Source organism: Myiozetetes cayanensis, unplaced genomic scaffold (genome assembly GCF_022539395.1).
Source record: "Myiozetetes cayanensis isolate MyiCay16 unplaced genomic scaffold, myiCay2020 scf1, whole genome shotgun sequence".
In the NCBI taxonomy this organism is placed as follows: Eukaryota; Metazoa; Chordata; class Aves; order Passeriformes; family Tyrannidae; genus Myiozetetes; species Myiozetetes cayanensis.
The window spans coordinates 27552051-27571977 of NW_026086604.1; the positions used below are offsets into that span (position 1 = coordinate 27552051).

The 19927-nt window shown below is 40.5% G+C and overlaps 1 protein-coding gene across 2 annotated transcripts in view; it reads left to right on the plus strand.

Annotated features, from left to right (window-relative positions):
• The window catches only part of ZNF704 (zinc finger protein 704), a 101648-nt gene that overhangs the window by 60548 nt on the left and 21173 nt on the right, over positions 1 to 19927 (plus strand). The window contains exons 3-7 of one of the 2 annotated variants that reach the window (XM_050332944.1): positions 2031 to 2134; positions 6248 to 6480; positions 10153 to 10253; positions 12828 to 13089; positions 17577 to 17681. In XM_050332944.1, coding sequence (XP_050188901.1) covers positions 2031 to 2134; positions 6248 to 6480; positions 10153 to 10253; positions 12828 to 13089; positions 17577 to 17681 — 805 coding nt within the window. The remainder of the gene's footprint in view (positions 1 to 2030; positions 2135 to 6247; positions 6481 to 10152; positions 10254 to 12827; positions 13090 to 17576; positions 17682 to 19927) is intronic. The other variant, XM_050332953.1, reaches the window with a different exon arrangement.

The following is a 19927-nucleotide window of genomic DNA, read 5'->3' on the forward strand; positions in this document are numbered from 1 at the left end:
TGTGCTCATTTTGTCCTCCTATATTGCAGAAGCGGAGATATTAGTGGTTCATCCACAGCAGGATAAAGATGTAGGGACAGTTGGTGTTGTCTGGCAGGAATGGACTACAGAGACACTGAATCTTTCTCAGAAAGTGGATTTTCCTACTGGGATATTAAGTAATTGGAAAATCACGTGGTAGGGCTGGTTTTCAGAAAGTGTAGTATTCTCCATGTCATCTCTGAGGAAGGGTCTTCTGAGCCCAGAGGAATTTGGCATTCTGAGTGAAATACTCTTCTGCAGGCATGAGGACCTGACCAGTGATGTATTCAGGTCTCAGTTGATTATAGCAGATATCCGAGACCTTTCCAGTACTTGATGATGACCATATGGCTGTTGTGCTCTTTGCAAAAGCCTTGGCTGAGGGAAAAGAAGCTTTCCACGGATATAGTCATAATGCAGCAGGAACCATCATCGGTGTTTTGGTTCCAGGCACTGATGTGTTGCAAAAGACAGTCGGGAGAGCTAAGCTGTTGTGTGGCGTGGGAAAGTGTTCATCAGCATCTGTGTGGGTCCTTGCATTAGCCAGAAAGCAGCTGTGAACTGTTTCATGGACAAGTTAGAGGTTTGCTCACTAAAATATCAAGAGGCTTTGACTGTAGCATAGTTTCCAGTTAATAAGCCTTCCACCTGGTGGGTGAGATAGGATTCTAGAAAAGGGGGTGCACCCAGCATGTCCTGTTCATCTTGGTGACTTACCAATCAGCAGTCGGTGGGAAACATCAGATAGCTGGCCACTTCTCATATTGGGCTTTAAATTGGACTCAACCCGACTGGTTAAACAGAGCTCCTGGCAAGGCACAGATGCAATTCCAGAAACCCCACAATGCAGCATAGATGGGGGGGAAAGTGACCTTTTGTGAGAACAAAATTAACTTGACCTGTATGAAATGAAAAAACGGTTTTGGACATCGGTCGTGTGTTTGAAAGCAAATGGTTACAAGAAGCTGTCTGCTTTGATTCCACCCACAAGGTAGAAATCCCACAAGGATGGAAAGCAAAAGTCTGCCAAACCTAGTGGGCTTAGTAGTTTTATTTTGGTATGTTCACTCTTCAGAAATTTTGCATTGTGAGGAAGAGAGTTTTTCTCTTAGGAGAAAAAAATATATAATTTTTACAGACAAAATCCTGCATTGTCTTAAGAAAAACATGACTCCTTGAGTAATGGGGCCCTGCTGGCATTGTCTTCTGTCCAAATCTCCTCCTCCCTCCCCTGGAAAGCTGGCTGCCCTCCTTACTACCTATTCCTCATGTACTCTGCTCTGATTTACGCAGGTTCCCACCTAAGGGACTGTGCCATCCTGGTGGCTCAGATGCCCATCACACCTGCAAAAAAAATCTTCCCTCTCTCTCTCTCCCCACCCTTGCCCCCCCGCCTGGTTTTTATGCCAGTTTACTAATTATTTGAAATAACTGGGTTATAGTCTGTGAAAAAATTTAGGATCAGTCTTTTGGAGAGAGTAGGGAAAGGTAAATAATGTTAAGCAAAAGCAACAAACTCACATCCCTTAGATCCAGTTCATAGTTCTTCCTCACCCTGCAGAGAGTAGTGTATGTTATTAATGTTGCTACTAAACTTATCCAGCTTTGCATCTCTGTGTCTTCATCCAGGAAAAAGAAAACCAGCTTAAGTATACACTTAGCTCTAAGAATATGAATAGCTGAAATTCTGAAAAGTAAAGAACAAAGTTGAAGTTACAGAGGGTCACAATAGTCCTGACAATTTATACAAAGATGTATTCTCTTTTCCCGCTTCTTTTCCTATTTACACTGAGCTAGTTTGCTTATAGTAGCCACTTGATATGCTCAGGTTGCCAGAAGACTAAAGCTTTGAGAACTCTGCGCAGCAGCTTGTTTTTGTTACTGAGCTGTGCTGGCTTAGGGTTTGGGCTGGTATTAAAAAAAAACTTTAAAAAAAAAAAAAACCAACAAACTAAAAAAAGTTAAATATTTGCTGATGTGTTTCCTGCCTCCCACTCACTGTGTTTCAGAAAGTCTTCAGAAGAACTGGACATGGATAAAGTAACAGCAGCCATGGTACTTACCAGTTTATCCACCAGCCCTTTGGTCCGCAGCCCTCCTGTCCGACCCAATGGTAAGCCTTTGGAGCCAGGGGCTGCGGGGAGGGGTGCCAGGACCGTTTATTTGGGGATTTGCGTCCAGGGGTTGTGGCCATGGTGGAGAACAAAGGCTGTCTTCTGGTATGCTGGAGTTCATACTGAGCTTTGCTCAAACCCAGTCAAAGCCTTTGGTGCAGCATTGTCAGAAATGAAATCTTTTCTGTAACTGTAACGGCTCCAGTTTATGAAATGGGAGATGCCCCATGCCATAAATGGGATATGAGCACTGTGTAAGATATCCTGACCTCACTGAAACACTTGTTTGCATTTGCACATATAGAATCCTAGAACTGTAGAATGGTTAAGGTTGGGAAAGACCTCTGAGATCACTAAGTCCAACCATCAGCCTGGCACCACCACCACATTCACCACTGAACCATGTCCTCAAGTGCCATATCCAGTAAGTGTGATAGCAGTTGTTCTTGTCCTCCACTCCATGGAAATCAGATCCCAAAACCACAATGAGGCAAAGCACTTTCAGATCAGAGCGCTTGGCTGAAAGGCCACACACTGGCAATCTGTACAGCAACAGATCTGCTTCTGCAGATGCAGGATTAGACCCTCAATTCCTGTGCTCTTTGTAACTGTCTGATGTTTTCCATCAGATCCATGACCCCTTTAGAGACTACTTCATTCATGGTATAGCAGAAGACACAGAAATAAAAATAAATAAAAAAATTGTTGGTAATAAAGAGTTTGGTAATTAAACATAATTAATCTATGCAAGCTTGACTGGAGTTACAATAAATTTTTAAGTGTTCTATTTTAATGAATAATTTAAATTAGGACACCCTTGTTAGGATACCTCAGCACTGTTTGTATGACACTGGCTCTTCTTTTCACTTACCCTGCTAAATAGACGCTAGATGCCCTTCTCCTGTAAATAAGTGGAAGACTGAGGAATACTTACAGATGCAAATTAAGAGGGATGTAGCCTTTGTATTTCTTCAGGCAATCCACTGAACGATGTTCTTAAAAGGAATTCATACCAAATGTCACATCTTTAAACATTTTTGAACAAACACTGTGGTTTTCCGTTTATTTCCAGAAAATGTAAGTTTTATCCATTTAGCTGGAATTCTAGCCATGAACACCCGTGGCTCTTGTTTGTGTGCTTTCCAGTGTGGAAAACCAGAACTGTTTATGGAGTACCACTGCTCTGAGGAGCCCTGGGAAACCTCCATCAGTGACATCCCCAGTGACTGTCCTGCCTCAGGGCAGGAGGTTGCCAGCCCCTGGGGGAGGCCAGCAGAAGGACAAAAACACACCTGCTCTCCAGCTGCTCAGCTCACAGCTGAAGATGGATCTGTGCTGATGTGCCAGGCAGGGATTTGGAGAGGCTGAGGCACACACATGTCCCCCTGCTGCATCCCTGTTCCCGGGGAGCTGCTCCGCTGTGGGTAAGGCAGTACTTGCCGCCTCAAACAGTCTGAGCAGCTGACACTTGTCAGGAGCGGCAGTGCACAGTAGCTCCCCAACAAGCCTTTTGAATTGTTAATAGGTAAATGGTGGCTGTTAGCTGCCTTTGATATTTCTTCGTGTATTCTGAGTGCTCTTTGATATTTCTTCACACAGCTTGTCTGCTTGTTTCCCAAAATCTGGGAAGACTAGCCTGAAAAAGTAATTCACATGTTTTCAGTAGTCACAGACAAGATTTTGAAGCTGTAGTTGGGCACCTTTTCCCTGAGTATCTTAGTTTTGCCTGACTAACTAAGACATACTAAGGACTTAAATAAAAGTGTAAACACTTAATAATATAAAGCTCATTTGGTGTTGCAAGGCTAGGCTCTGATCCTACTAATATGAGCAACAAATGTACTAATGATTAGTTCTTTCTACATTCTTTTCCAAAAAAGACCAGTAAGGAGCAGTGTCATTAAAGAAACACTGTTTAAACAAGTGGAATTTTTCCTAGCAGTAAAGAAAAATAACATTAGCATTAATATTAAAGACAGATCTGTACTGGAATTATTGAGGATGATCACCCATGTAAACTGGATCAGAGTTTGGCCCTTGTTTCCCTGCAGCTGAGTAATATTTGGTCTGGTTCTCTTTCACACAACTCCAGCAGTGTGAAGAGAGCCCCCAAATAAGAGTAAGTTGCATTTATTTTTATTTTAAACTTTTTCACATTGACAGATTTGTTAGCATTAATGAGAACCAGTGTTTAGGGTTTTTTTGCTGTTGTCAGCCTCATTCAGCCTTTTCCATACTACTTTAAAAGTGTTCTTGATTTGCATCTCTTTCTCAGCAAGGTGAGGAGAAGCTGTAAACCCTGAGAATACAAAGTACCACCATAAATATATCAGAAAGTAGTAGTTGAAAGAGTGCTGTTTCCTTTGTTTTTCTTAAGAAATGGAAACTAAGCTATGCTAAGGTCACAAGTTGATACCAGATGTATTTCTTGGCTTTGGCACAAGACTGAAGTACAAATACTTATAAGAGACAAAACCCACTTTCATTACAGTCACATGAAGTCCGTAATCATGAGCCAAAACATGACATTTTCATATGTTAACGTATTAGCTACCAGAAATCTATATGTCCTTTTCCAAAGAGGAACTGGAGGGGTAGAGGGGAGAGTTGATCCCGTTTATGCTGCATAGCCCTGCTCAGTAAATCAGTAACTCAGGGACTTGGCTGCTGCCTACTCAAGCGGGCACTGCATTCTGTTTTGTGAGCAGCTGATGTTAATGATTTAGGATTTCATCCAAATCCAACAGAATTAGGAGGAAAAAACCACAAAAATTTGATGGTTTTGGGGTAAGCTTTGGATAGCTCACTTTCTTGCTGATATCATTAGTTAACTTACCTCTAAGATATTGAGAAGGAGTGAAGGAGTAACTTCTGCAGAACTCTTAAAGGCAGGCACTGGCTTGAAAAGACTCTTCTCACACTTAAATGTTGTTCCATGAACAGATAAGAAGTTATTTGCTTGCCAGCTCCAAAGTCAGGTATTGCACAATGCTCAAGCACCTACAGTGTCATTGGGAGCAGCTTCCAATGCCTGAGTTAGGGAGAAGCCGCACCTAAACCGTCCCTGCACATGTGCTCAAGCCCTGTGAGAACCTGGGGCTTCTGGCAGAGCTGCCTGTGGCTGCACCACTGGATGTGCTCAGGCCACGCCTTTGCTGAGCTGATGACCTACATGCTCCTCTCCTGCCAAAAGCCCTTTAGGGGCTGGGAAGAGCGACGTGTGAATGTCCAGTGCCTGAGGACCTCAGCATGTGAAGCGTGGCTCAAGCTGTGCCTCGGACTGTGCGAGCAGTGCTGTTACTCCCTCCCACAGTGCTGTAGAGTGTAACCTGTTGGTTTGTGTCTGCTTACCTCCTCATGTCAGGGGAACTGCTGCCGTGAGGAGGCGGTTCCTCCAGGGAGTAGGTGTGGAGGTGATCCAATGTCTGTATGTTCCACTTCTGAAACCAGACGCCTATCAGTACACCTGTATGAAGAAAATGGGGTATCCCAAGGGATACATGCCACCTCATGTAGGTGGAGGCGTGTGTACTGAGAGATTATGAGACGATAGAGTATAATTATGGTTTTCTTTCATGTTTTAATACCGGGATGATGATCATGTTTTTGCAGATCTGCTTAGCGTTCTGGGGCTCAGAGTGTACGTCCCCTTTCCTATTGGCCATGTGGGGCTCGCTCTCAGGCCCACTACAGTCACGTGTTCCTGTTAAAAGTTGAGGATATATTTAGAATCACAGAATAGTTTGGGTTTGAAGGGACCTCTAAAGATCAATTTAAATATTTTCTTTTAATCATGCATGCAGTATCTGACTATTTTTTGCTGTTTATGCTCCAGAACAGGTTATTTTTCCAAACCCAGCATTTCGTTTTACTTTGTCTTTGTTTTTTTGTTTGTTTGTTTGTTAAAAAAAAAAGAAAAAGTCAAATGTGGAATATGTAATTCGTGTGCAGTGGGATAGATATGGTTGTCCTTTCTACATCCAATGCATTCACTTTCCTTTATTGAACATGCAGTTAATTATCAACATGGCATCTAAGCCTTAGAAAAAAGAGCTCCTTAGCCCTGAAACAGTGATACTCTTGTAATGATGGTTGTTATTGTTTCTTGACAGAATCCCTGAATGGATCTTGGAAAGAAGGAGGATTTGTGCCTTCTAGTACCAGCAGCAGTGGATACTGGAGCTGGAATGCTCCCAGTGACCAGTCCAACCCATCCACCCCATCTCCACCTCTGTCAGCTGATAGCTTCAAAACTTTTCGGACACCTTCCCAGCCAGATGATGGTATTGATGAAGGTGAAACAAGCAACCTTCTCTTCGATGAACCCATCCCTAGGAAGAGAAAGGTTAGCCTCATGTTAAATTCCATACCCATGGGCAGATAGGATGTTGATAGGCTTATTTTGCTGTGAGAAATCACCCAGTAACTCTGTCTCTGTATTCTTCCTTGGCATCCAGTTAACATAGGTACTTAGCCTAGTCACTGTGTCTCGTTCAACCTGGTCACCTCCTGCACACACATGCTGCCGTCAGCACCACATACTTCCTGGCAGATGGTGAGGTTCTACAGAGCCTCCTGCTCAGGAAACACTAGAGTTATTTCCAGAAGGTGTTGCCTCTGGCCATTCATGGGATTTCTGTCCTGCTTTGACAAATTCTCTGTGTGCAGAATGCAACAGGCAGCATTTATATGTCATCACAGAAACTGGATATGGCCTTAATAATCCTTGTTCCCTGAAAGTGCTGTTTGTCTGACAGCATGTCAGATACCTTAATACTGTGAAGCTTTCTCTGCACAAACATATGGAGTGAAAGAAGGAGAGAGAGAGAGCTCAGCTTGGTGGCTTTTGATAGAGTATTAGCATTGGCCAAATTTATCCTCAGTCAGAGTGCAAAAGCAGACTAAATAAAACATGATGTAAAATAAAAAGAAAGGTCCAAAACTAACCCCAAAAAGCACTCTTATGCTAGCAAGCAAGCTCCTCTGGAAGAAAAAGAAAACAAAGAGATGGCACTAGTCCAAGTTTCCATCCCTCCCAACACAACAGGACAGATTTTTACATACCAAGATGAAAAAGGGCTTTTTGTAAGGAGAAAAAACAGAGAATTTATTCCCCTTAGTGAATTTGTTTCTGGCTCAGTCTGAGACAGTTAATTGCTTCATCACCAGCAGGAAGAAGTTTTAATGATCGTTTAAACCTGTTCAGATTTATCCTTTTACTCCAGAAGTTGCTTATTTGCTGACCCGTGCTGTTCTTCCCTTGATCGTGGGAGAGGATTTTAAAATGTTTGTGTGTCTTGCTAAGAAGGAAAAGTATTTTGGAGGACACCTCTGTTACGATAAATTAGTAGTTATAGCTGACTGTTAAACTAAAGACAGATGATTCGGGGGCATGTGGGACAGGAGAGTAGGGGTGCAGAAGTGTGCTGGTTTGCCTTCTGCTTCTCAGTTAATGTTCATCTTAGTCGCATCACTCTCACTGCTCAGCTGTGATGAGACAGATGGGTTTGCAGCTGCCATCTTTATTGTTTTCTAAGTTGCTTTCAAATATTTCTATTAATGCACCCACTATAGGTCTGTTACACTGTCTGTTCTGGTTCACAGGGATTTTGCTTTGTATGGCAAATGTTTTGTGTAGATAAACAATAACATTCCATGCCAAAATTTGTTTTATAAATTAACTTGCTTTCCTGCAGGTTTTTTTATTCTGGCCCCAGCAGAATACTTGATTTAAGTACAACTTTGCACCTTTAGAAGCTGAAATAAAAATGTTCAGGTTATTTCTTCTTCAGGGCTGCAAAAGTCAGAAGGAATAAGCCTGTAAATAGAGTGATTGGTAACCGTACTTTTACTCAGTAAAGTTTCTTCCATTTCATGTTTGGAGAATGTCATGTTAGGAGGCACTTCCCTTTAAGAAAGTTGTTTGCTTAAAAGTTTCCACTAATATAGTTGTTCCTCACCAAACCATTTATGTTCCACTATTTTCTTAAATAAAACATTAAACCTGAATAGGCAATTTTTGGACTAGTCAGAAATGGAAGCATGGGTTTTGTTCTTTATTTCTACTCAGTGAGCTCTCACTTGACTATGTTAAAATGCACTGGTTTTTGCAAACTCCTAGCACTGACAGTTAAGGATCTTGTGGCATCAAAACCCTAGTGGAGCTAGGAAAATGGTTTCGCCCTCAAGTTGAGGATGGATGTTAAACCATTCTGTGTTCATAAAGATGCACAGGGTGTTCGTGATGTCACATTGGAATTCCTAAAACCTAAATGATAAGCATGGCCTTCATCTTGTTGCCATAGTTGGTGGTTGGTTGTGTGGTTTTGAGCTGACAGTAGTATTTAGTATTATGTTATAAAAGTAAGAAAAGTGTTGGTCAGAATTGCTAGATAAATTATATTTAATTGGAGGGGAAAAGGAATTCTGTATCTATTTGAATGATAGTTGTATCATGAAATAAAAGAATAGAGATGGAATTTATGTGCAATTTATGCCAAAGTACAAGTTTTTCATATAAACACTGTGATCAGGTACCTCAAGTCCCAAATCCCTTAGCAACCATACTTTCAAACAGATGTTAGACTGACAAGTCTAGCATGAGAATGTTACTGCAATCAACGTATATTTTAGAAAGCCTATCAACTGAGATTATTTTTTTGTAAGTTATATTCTAATCATCAACTTCTTAGCAAATGCTGAAACTATCCACTGGCATGCAGTTCCAAAGGGTCCAAAGTGAAGAAAGCACCAAGTTAACTTTTGTTCAAGATATTCACCTACTCTTACATGTAACTAAAATTACATAATAGTAATACTGTATTTTGAAGGTCTTCCTGATGTTAATAATGTGTTTTGTAATAGTCAGAGAAAATTACTTTTGAGAAGTATAGACTATTTAGATTTTTTGAAATTTAAAATGTACAAAATTGGTTTCATGTTTGAGTAAAATTAGCTTTTAAATATCTTCCGAGTTCTGCAACATCTGTGTTGTTTGTTACCACACAGTGTGCTTTACATTAAGACTGGTTTTCTCCAGTCTTCAAAACATCTAAGATTGGGATGCTTATAACCTTGTTGGCTGTGCTCTAAATAACTCAGTTTAGGTCAATGATAACAATGATATCAGTGATAACTCAGTTTAGATCAATGAAGTTATAGTAAAAAATATAAAAAGAATATTAAAATGAGAACATGCACTTTTTTTTCTTTTACATATTGAACACAGCCAGGTGGCTTCTCATTCTCTTGTCCAAATAAGGGTAACAGCAGCTTCTGAGTGCAATAAAAGCAGTTTTTTCCAGCTTATGCATGAATATTGACATAGCAGAGGCTAAAGCTATGGTTTTCTGGCACAATATTTTCTGTATTTTGCAAATTCCATTATTGGAAACATTTATACGAGCTTGCTTTAGAAAGACCTGAATTTAAGAAGGTGCTTTGCATTAAATGAGAAGTCCTCACCTGTTTTCTTTTTTTGAAAGAAGTGTAGACAGTTTTTATCTCATCTACGTCCTTTAGTGGAGAGACAAACTGGAACTTAAAATGAAAAGCTTTGCCAGTGTAATAGGTAAAATAGAGGTAAAGTTTTGTCACAAGCTGCTCCTGCAGCTTTTCACTGGGATTCTGTTGAATTCAGTAGGGTGACACATTTGACAGAAACTATTAGATCATCACTAATTTGGAGGAACCTTCACAGTGTTTGGTAATTGTTTATCTGTTTCAGATGGTTTGGTTTTCTTTTATCTTCATATAATTATAGAATCACAGAATTGTTTAAGTTGGAAAAGACCTTTAAGATCATCGAGTCCACCTGATAGCCCAGCACTGCCAAGTCCACTACTAAATCATGTTCCCAGGCTACACATCTACACATCTTAAATACCTCCAGGGCTGGTGACTCAACCATTTCCCTGGGCAGCCTGTTCTGATGCTGGCAACCCTTTCAGTGAAGAAATATTACCTAATATCCATACAACTTCCATATATCTAATCATGCTTTATTCATAATTTTCAGAACTCCATGAAGGTGATGTTCAAATGCCTGTGGAAAAACTGTGGGAAGGTACTGAGCACAGCTGCAGGGATTCAGAAACACATACGGACCATTCACCTTGGGTAAGAGAGCAGTCTCTTCGGAAGTCTAAAGGATTTGGTCTAGCAGGGGAGCACTTACACTTGGTTGGGGAGATGATTTGGATTGTCCTTGGTTTTTCTGTCTCATATTCCTGTGTTTCCGAGGAATTGGTGGAGTAGTGGGTCAAGGCGAATGAGAACTTATTCCAGCAGTGAGGCACTTTCTTTTCTGAAGTTCTGTGAACTTTGCTAGAAGGTCAGATACAGCTCTAGGTCACACTGCACTTCCCTATCAGCCTCACAGCTCAGTGGCATTTACATGGTACGTGCTGTGTGCACATCACGTCCAGGATGACACTGTGTGGAAGATACATTTCAGGGTCTTGCATGAATACTTTCCAGCTTTGTTTCACATTAGGCCAGGTGCTTGCACCAGTTCTGAGTTGAATTAATGCAAAACCAAAAAAAATTAATGCCAAAAAAAAAACCCAAAACCACAAAGCACCTAAGAAACCTGAAAAAAAAAAAAGAAACTGAGCTGCAATTCCGTGTTGTCATGGTTTGACCCCAGCTGGCTACTAAGTACCATGCAGCCGCTTACTCAATATCCTGTTCCTTCTCTGGTGGGAAGGAGAATCAAAGGAAAAAAAATAAACCTCATGGGTTGAGGTAGGAACAGTTTTAATGATTGAAAAAAAATTAAAACTAATAACATTAATGATGATAATAATTATGATAATAATAATTGTAATGAAAAGGAGAGAGAGGAATAAAACTCAAAAGAAACAAGTAATGCTCAATACAATTGCTTGCCACGCACTGACCAATGCCCAGCCCATCCCCAAACAGCAATTGGTGGCTCCCAGCCAACTCCCTCCAGTTTATATACTGAACACGGCATTCTGTGGTATGGAATATTCCTTTGGTCAGTTCAGCTCAGCTGTCCTGGCTGTGCTCCCTCCTGGCTTCTTGTGCCCCTGCTCGCTGTTGGAGCACAGGAAACCAAAAAGTCCTGCTCAGCAGCAACATTATTCTCATCCAAAATCCAAAAGACAGCACTGTACCAGCTATTCAGAAGACAATAAACTATCCCAGCCAAAACCAGGATGCACGGGTATGGTACTTGAAGCAAAAGCAAATGAATCTTTTAGGATACAAGTTTGTTTCAGAGCTTTAGTTTGCAACTGAAGTCTCCTGTGCAGTTTACTGAGCAATCTAGCTATCTCATACATAGTTACAGTGGAGACTCATGTTCTTCTCCTGTTAGGTATGTGAAAATCCATCTTTGTTGTGTGGGCCTGTGTTACCCACTGCTTAAAAATTAAAGTGACCATGTGGAGTTAATCTGATGTGGAGCTCAGGATAGTCTTGAAAAGGTCATAGCAGTTATTGTTGGGTTTAAGAGTAAGGCTATCAGAAACAGAGAAAATCTCTCTCAAAATGCAGTTAGGAACATAGCTGTGCCCTTTATATTATGGGGACATCCTTTTTGTGGCATAGGAGAGGGAGAAGTAAACCGCAGAACTTTCCTGGAATTTGGAGTTAGTAATTTTGCTGAGAGAGGAGTTTTGGTGAGTAGCTAGTTACACTCTGATAGATGGTACTTCTGGTAGAGCCTTTCAAACCTGCTGGATCCATGCTCTCTCAACTAGTCTATTGAGTAAGGTGGTGAGAGGACCCCAGGTAGAGGTATACAGGCAAGCAGGCTGAAAAACTGGCTAGGGGATGGTTTTGGGGTACATGCACGGGAAAAGGGAGACCAGTGTTCAGCCCTGATATGGACATGCAGGCAGGAAGACACTTAGAGCTCTCAGATTTCCTGTATGGAAGATTTGGGAGGAAATACACGTGTGAGCTGTGAGTTACCTGCGTATAGCGTGTGGATTTTATGAATGTGCTACAATAGACATTTGATTGGCTGCTTCAGTGCTAGTGTTTGCACTCAAACCTGCAGCAGATTAAACGTTAAGGCAATTAAACCTACATCCCTTCCTTCAACAAGTCTGCTTCTGGACCAGAAAGCCCTAGCCCTTGCAAGCCAGCCTGTGTAAGTCCCTTCTCTACCTGTATCTCAGTGAGTTGCATGGTGAGCATGTTTTCTAGCAAATTTTCATGTTATGCTAAGGAAAGTTATGGTGAATGACAGCCATAACTATGTCTGGTCTATTTAAGTAACTTATTACAAGATTACATATTATTTGCTGTAACATTAATAAAGTATATCTTGCCTGTGTCTGTTATCTTTACCTGTCATTCTGTGGCTGCTCTGTCATTGCCAAAGTCAGAATGCATTGAGGTTCTTGTTAACTTTAGGAATGAGAAGGTGATATTTAAGATGAAGGAGTCAAACATCTATTCCAAGGTCAAAGAATTATTCACGAGTAACACAGAAAGAAAAAAAAAGTAATTCCTACTTCTTTTCCCTCAGACTAGATGATTTTCTTTTCCTCTGCCCCTTCCCTGCAGCCAGAATGCTGATAAAGTAGGTAGGGTTGAAACTTCGAATATTAATTTATTTACAATATGAATATATTTGCTCATGCATCTAGAATTAAAAATTTACCTTGGCACTTTTGCTTTTATTTAATCAGTTCTTCATTCTTTGTCTTGATACAGACGTATAGGAGAGTCTGACTACAGTGATGGAGAGGAGGATTTTTACTATACAGAAATCAGGCTCAACACGGACTCAGTAGCTGATGGCTTAAGCAGTCTTTCCCCAGTCTCTCCATCTTTAGCATCTCCTCCTTCCTTTCCCACCCAAGATGCAATCCGTCCTGAAACTTCCTGTGCCAAAACTGAGACTAAATTGATGACACCTCTGAGCCGCTCAGCTCCTACCAACCTCTACCTCGTACACACGGACCATGCTTACCAGGTAATGCCAGTCAGTGAGCTCCAAGAACTACAGTGATGCCATGAATAAATAAAGAAATGTCAGATCACAGTGTTGGGTTTTAAGGAGCCAAGTTTAGAAAGCCATTGATTTTAATGGGCTGGAAAGTTTTCAAGGACAGCCCAAGGGGGCTATTTCATTTAAACGTAGATGTCTGCTTCTGAGCTAATTGTTTGTTTGTTTATGTGCCCACTGTAGATTTTGGGTGCTGTTTATCCAGCCACACATAGGTGCATACTTTAGGTTGAGAAGAATTGCTCCGTGATCCCACTACAAGGTGCCGTGCTCAGATGTGGTCTTCTGCATTGTAAAAATACTTAAATCAGGTGAATCCCTCACAGAGTCTTCATCTCAGCTCTGCTGGTACTTGATGTGTGTGTAGACAAGTGCGTGAGGGATGCCAGGAACAATTAATTTCCTTGGTTTGTACAGTGTGAGGTATCAGTTTGCATATGTGAAGTAGAGCAAGAAGAAAGAAAAGGCATAGATGGTATCCTCCTACTCTTAAAGGTAATGCTTTTCAAATGGCAAAAATTGCTGTACCAAAACCTTCCAACTAAGTTTGGACAGAAGGCATTATTTTAATAGTGCACTAAAATTTGACATGTTTTGGGGTGGATACCGTATGAGAAAAGAGGGGTAGAGGCTTTGAAGTAGTGTGGTCCATGACCTATGTATGCACCCGAGAAATTAACTCTGTTAAATTTATCAGATGCAATAACTTTGATATACGGCATTGTGCAGATAAAACCTTTGTGTGTTTGGAACAGACCCACTAAAAGGCCAGAGGGAACCATACAGAATTCACAGGCTTGTTTTAGACATTGAAGCTTGATATCTCAGGTGGAAGCTGCATCATGTAACACACCAACCTGGGGACTGATCAAGCCAACTAGGAGAAGGACTTTATCTCAATGTAGCTGAAGCCCTGTCTCAGAGAGTGAGGCACCAAGTCTAGGCTACTGAGAAGAGTCTTACTTCATTTGGGATTTGCAGTAGTGACGGTCTACTTGTGCTGCTCTTTGGAGATTCACATTATCCTGTTTGATAAGCAGCCTCTGAGTAAAGTACTTGACTAAGGGAATCCTAATTCAAGTGTTTAAGGCACTCAAATTGCATTTGAATTGATGTATTCCATAACGTGAGACTACAGGTGCTTGAGCCATGTCTCCTTTTCAAGTTGCTCTGGTTTCAAGACTTTATTTCATCAGTGAGGAGTGAAAGAGTACACTGTTCACAGCTTTCAATTTGTAATCAGGAGGCAAGGTCCCTACTCAAGCATTCAGGCTGTCCTTGCAAGCGAGGCAGCTTCTGCAGAGCAGGTCAGTGGTATCCTGTGCCGGGATCCCTCTAGTCCTGCAGGAAGAGCCAGGAGGGAGGGTGGAGATTCAGCTCTCACCAGCCAGAGGAGAAAGTGGAAACACTGGGAGTGAAGAGGCAAAATTCACAGCTCAAGGAACTTTGGTAAGGGAGGCTAAATAATGTTCATCCCAGGATTCCTATTAAAAAAAAAAAAAAAAGAATATGGACCCCAAAGCTGGATCGCAAGAATCCTAAACAGTATCTGTTAATTGCTATTTCCTGTATGACTGGAAACTGTCAAGTAGACTACTTGCAGTAAGAAAGGTATAAACAGGAAGTGAGCAGGCAAGTCCTGACACTCTTCTCTGACCCAGTCCTATGGGTGAGGAAAAATTTAGAAAAATAATTGAAGAAGTTATGGTAAGTACTGCTGTTGAAGTTAACTGCAGTGGAGGAACCCCAGAGAAAGATGATACTAGAACAGTCTAGGAAGCAGTATAGAAGAACAAATCCTTCTGGATTGAAGGAGAGCATTTGATCTTAAAACATATAAGCAGTATTTGTTATGCTAGAGATTAAATTTAGTGTAGGAGAGAGAGCTGGAAAGTCACGAAGAACAGCAGTGAGTTATTTTGAATGTTAGTGGAGTTGAATGAAAAGCTGTTCTTGGCCCTGACGTCATTTTCATTAAATCATTTTTGGTACTACACAAATAGTATAATAAAGTTTGCTGATAACAAAATCAGCAGTAAGGGAGTTATATATCATGCTTACATGGGTGATCTTAAGAATAATAGGTTTTGGATGCAGTTTAATGTCAGAACATGCACTTAAGGAACGAATGAGATTTTTCTGCTATAAACTGGGGTAGTTAGAAAATTATGTGAGAAGGACACCTCTGTTTATTAATCAAGCACAGAATGACCATGAGCCAACAACAGTAGAGCTGTGAAGGGGAAAAAAAATAGTTGTCAGCTCTCTTGGGTAAGAAATATCTAGGAGAGACAGGGAATTTTAATGCTGTTATATAAGACTCACATATAACTTCAGCTAAGATCCTGAGTAGAATTCTGGTCAACCAAATTCAATGTGATGGGCTCCAATCAGAAGAGGTAGAAAGTAAGTCATCAGCATTGAAGAAGAAGGGCAGAGAGGACATGGACAGCATCTCCAGCCCAGGGACTGGTACCTCAGGCAAGCAGGGGTGAGGAGAGGATGTGATGTTGCCTGGGAAGAAAGTGAGAGGACAAGTGTGAAAGGGGAAGAGGATGAGTATGTGTTATTTCAAATATAAGGACAGTGTTGGCACAAAAAATAACTGTAAGTTACCCTTGAATATATTTTGATTGGAAATTAGATGGAGGTCTCTAAGCAAAGCGAAGTTGGGGTATAGAAACTCTTCAGTTCATTGTAATGTTATGGTTGCGTACCTCATGGAAGAGATTGTCTAAAATGGTAACCTAAAAAAGGGGACAGTGCTTGATGAACAAAGATGCGCATCTGGGAAACAAGTGAACAAGGTGGTTGACTAAGTCTGATCATGTCTGATGTAGACATTTAGGCACTGAGAAAAAAGAATTGAGCACTGTGGTATTTCAGGCAACTGCGAATAATGTTGATTTTAAACTTCACATACTTTGTGTTTCTTTATAAAACTTGTGCCTGTACGTATTAAATTTAGCTACAGAGGAACTATGGGCAGGCTCTTTCAGCATCTAGGATTTCCCTTTCAGGTCTTTTTCAAATACCTGAGGAAGTTGCTGTGCTGTGACCCCAGGTTTGAGCTGATACCCCTGTGGGATACTGAGCAGAGGCAATGCCATCTCAGTGCTCATCCAGCTTCCTCCAGTTCTTTCTGTCCTGTTTGAACAGGGGAGTTGCCAGATTTTCTTGATACCTTTCAGCAAAGGTTTTATATTTTATGGAGCTCAGCGGATGTTTGCTCTGCATGCCTGTGTGGATTCTCTTGGAGCTGTCAGCAGGCTCGACAGCCCACGGAGCATTGCTGCTCTACATGGAGGCATCTGGTGGTCTCACTTACTTTTCCTTGGAGAGACTCCAGGGGATTGCTTCAGCACTTGTTTACTCTGAAGATTAGTGGGGAGTATCAGGTTGTAGTTTGTCATCACTCCTCTGTGCCCGGCAGCTCAGGAAAGAACTCTCTCCCCTGAAGCAGTGAGACAATTTCAGCAGCCTCAAACACAAACACTACTTAAATGAGTGTATTGCAGCACTGTCAGGCACAGGCAACTGAAAGCCAGAAGTGAAAACTCATTTTAGCAAGTTCTTAATAAGTTTAAGGAGAGATTTTTTTTTTTGTGATGTAAAAAACCTGAAATTCAAGGGTCAGAGTGAGCCTGTGTTCATGGTGGCTGCTCACACTCCTGCTATGCAGGGTAGCTTCACCGCTCTGAATTTCCTGATTCTGAAAAGTAAATGGGATTCAAAAGGAGGCAGGAAAGAATTCCTGAGGACTCATAATCCAGTGAGAAAACCAAAGAAAAGGCACAAAATGAAAGATGCACAACTATCTGAGCTCAGATTATCGTGTTTTGCACCCCAGGGCAGCACTGGGTATTACATCCTAGATGGGAAGATCATAAAAGTTCAAGGACCCCAGGAGTCCTTAAATAGTTGCTTCAGCTTACTATTTAAGAGCTGATTTTGGATCCCCAGGACAATTTTCAGCTCCTTGTTTCATAGGAAGGACTGTTTTAATTGGGATGATTGTTAACATTTATCTGATAAACCAGAAATGGCCAGGCCTTACTGTTGACTGGGTTTGTCCAAGAAGCCTCACTATCCACACTTCAGTTGTGTAAACCAGCTGCTGTCAGTTTAAGTACGGCCTTGTTCATCACCGTGGAACAGGTGATCATTTGTAGTATTTTTTGCTTCTTGCTGTCATTATTTTAGAAGCTAAGAGCGATCATCTTTGTCTAAACAAGGTTTAGGAGCAATGATATATAAATATAACTGTGTCCCTTCCTTACTGGCTTATCCATCATTATCCGTCTCATAAGGGTAAAATGCTTGTCACCATGTAGTTTTTTTCTGCCTTGGGAAGTCTCTCATAGATTTACCATTTTGAGGAGTGAAAGATCCTTAGAAATGCTTTGGAAGAAGAATGGCTCTTCTTGCTGGAATAATATTTTCTTTTCACACAGGCCACTCCTCCGGTGAACATTCCAGGGTCAGCAAAATTCACTCCCAATGGCAGTAGCTTTAGCATCTCTTGGCAGTCGCCTCCAGTTACCTTCACCGGCATTCCAGTAAGTGAACATCAAAAAAAGAAGGAAAAGGTTTTAGATCTTTTTGTTTTGTTTCACAGTGTGTAGTGGTAGAAGTAAATGTGACATAACAGATACCAAAAAGAAATAAATTAAATTCATGCCTCAGTTTGCCAACATGGCTGGTTTTAACACCTTTGTCAATCTCTTTAATTCAGTACATTTACTTTTTTTTTGCATCACTGTCTACAAAAAAAGAAGTTAATCTATAGTATATTTTTTTAACTATATGCTTACAAAACATTCCAATATATGAAAAGCTTGGCACTTATGTGCTCCTTTTCTTAAAAAACTAGATGGAAAATGAGTGAGGTGATGGTTATGCTAACAGGCCAGTTGGATTCAGGCAGTAGGGCTGTTACCTAAATGGACTCTTGAAAGGCAACTGAAAGAAAAAGTAAGATGAAACGCAAAGTCCAGCTTTAGGAGGCTTCAGATAGGTAACCCCTACTGATAGCAGAAAATTGTTGTTTTATACAGAAAATGCATTCAATATCTATTGCATTTTGATATTAATATATGTTGCACTTTGACAACTTTTTAATGAAGATGTATTAGATGTAAATTTAACACTGACCCTTTCCTCAAAAAAGCCTGATTCCATGGACAGGACTGCAGAAATGCAGTGTTTGCCTAAACATAGACTTCCAGTGGCCCTAACCATACATGCTGTAGGTGTGGGTATGGAGAGGGAGTGAAAAACCTTTATGAAGAGTTCGGAGGGATTCGGCTTCTAGTGCCTGGCATGGAGAATGCTGAAAAAACAATATAAATCACTATTATGAATAGTGGAAAATCTCTATAATAAATATAAATAGATAGTAATGTAATGTATCCTCGTTTTATTGGAAATAATTTTTCATTATAAATTTATATTCTCTAATCATAAACCTTTTTGATATCATAACATCTCATTTAATATTTCACTTTATGAATTTGTGAATTTTTAAAGTGTGTTATATAAGGCACATTGCTTATCCAAAGAACCATACATCTTTTTTTCTCATGACAGCGAATATTAGACAAGGCGATAAGAGATACTATTTCCCTCCCTTCTCTTCACCAAGTGAATCTCCAAAGCTTCTTACTGTCAACCTTTGGCAAATCTTGGAGATTTTCTGCAGAGGCTGTGGCATCCTGCAGAGCTGATAAAAAATGAAAGTGGCTGAATCAATTACAATGCACTCTGCCAATGAATATTTATTAAATTCCATCAAGGAACAACTAACAGTGAAAGACATCATGCTGGCAGCAATTTCAACAAGAGTGCCTTGACAGAGCGTGCTATCTGCAAAGTTCCCTGAGAATTTGATTTCCCAACAATGGGGTTGATACGGAGTAATTATGAAACTGGCTCCTTTTGTGGTGTAGCAAAAACTGGTGCCAGGAATCTAAAAATGCAATTAGCCAATTGTAAATCAGAAACTTAAGAGGACAGGATTAGACATGTACATATCGAGTTTACTTGTTCAGGCAACAACACTGATCAGTGGCTGTAGACTAGAGAGTTCTCAAAAGAATTTAAGAAATGCCAAATCACTTTCTGAGAATTGTATGGAGATGCCAGTGATTTAAATACAATTTGAAAATACTCCCAATACAAAAGCCTGGGGAAGCACTGATGCAGAATTATAAACTGCTCAGGGAACCATATAAATTGCTATTACATCTCTAACAACATTTATAAGGCTGTTCAACAAAGAAAAAAGTAATAAGAAAAAAATCTTTTAGGTTTGCACACATTTGACTATTCTGTCATCAGCGCGATCATTTATGAATTACAAAAGCTTGCCTGCAGTGAAAAATTAGGTGCAGTAAGTGAGGGTACAGATGCCAAATGATGTTAAATAAATACCAGTATATTAAATGAAAGTTTTATTTCTCCTGTTTCAAAGTAAATTAGATATTGCTATATAACAACGGGGCTCTTTTAATTCCCACTCTTACATGGAGTGTAGCTACTTTAGAAAAGCTTTATTATAGGGGATTTTCTCCTCCTCTGATGGTGTTTATTTAAGCCCAGACTAAGTGACAGAGTCAGCATGCTATAAACTCATACCATTGTGTACATACACAGATCCTGGGATTAGACGCAAGTCTGTAGCATCCAAGGGAACTTCAGAGAGTAAGTCCAAACCATTACTTTTTGCCTGACCCTTAATATTTATTCAAGCAGTTTTCTAAAATGGCTTTGGAATACTTTTTTGGTCTGGACAAACTACTGAGCA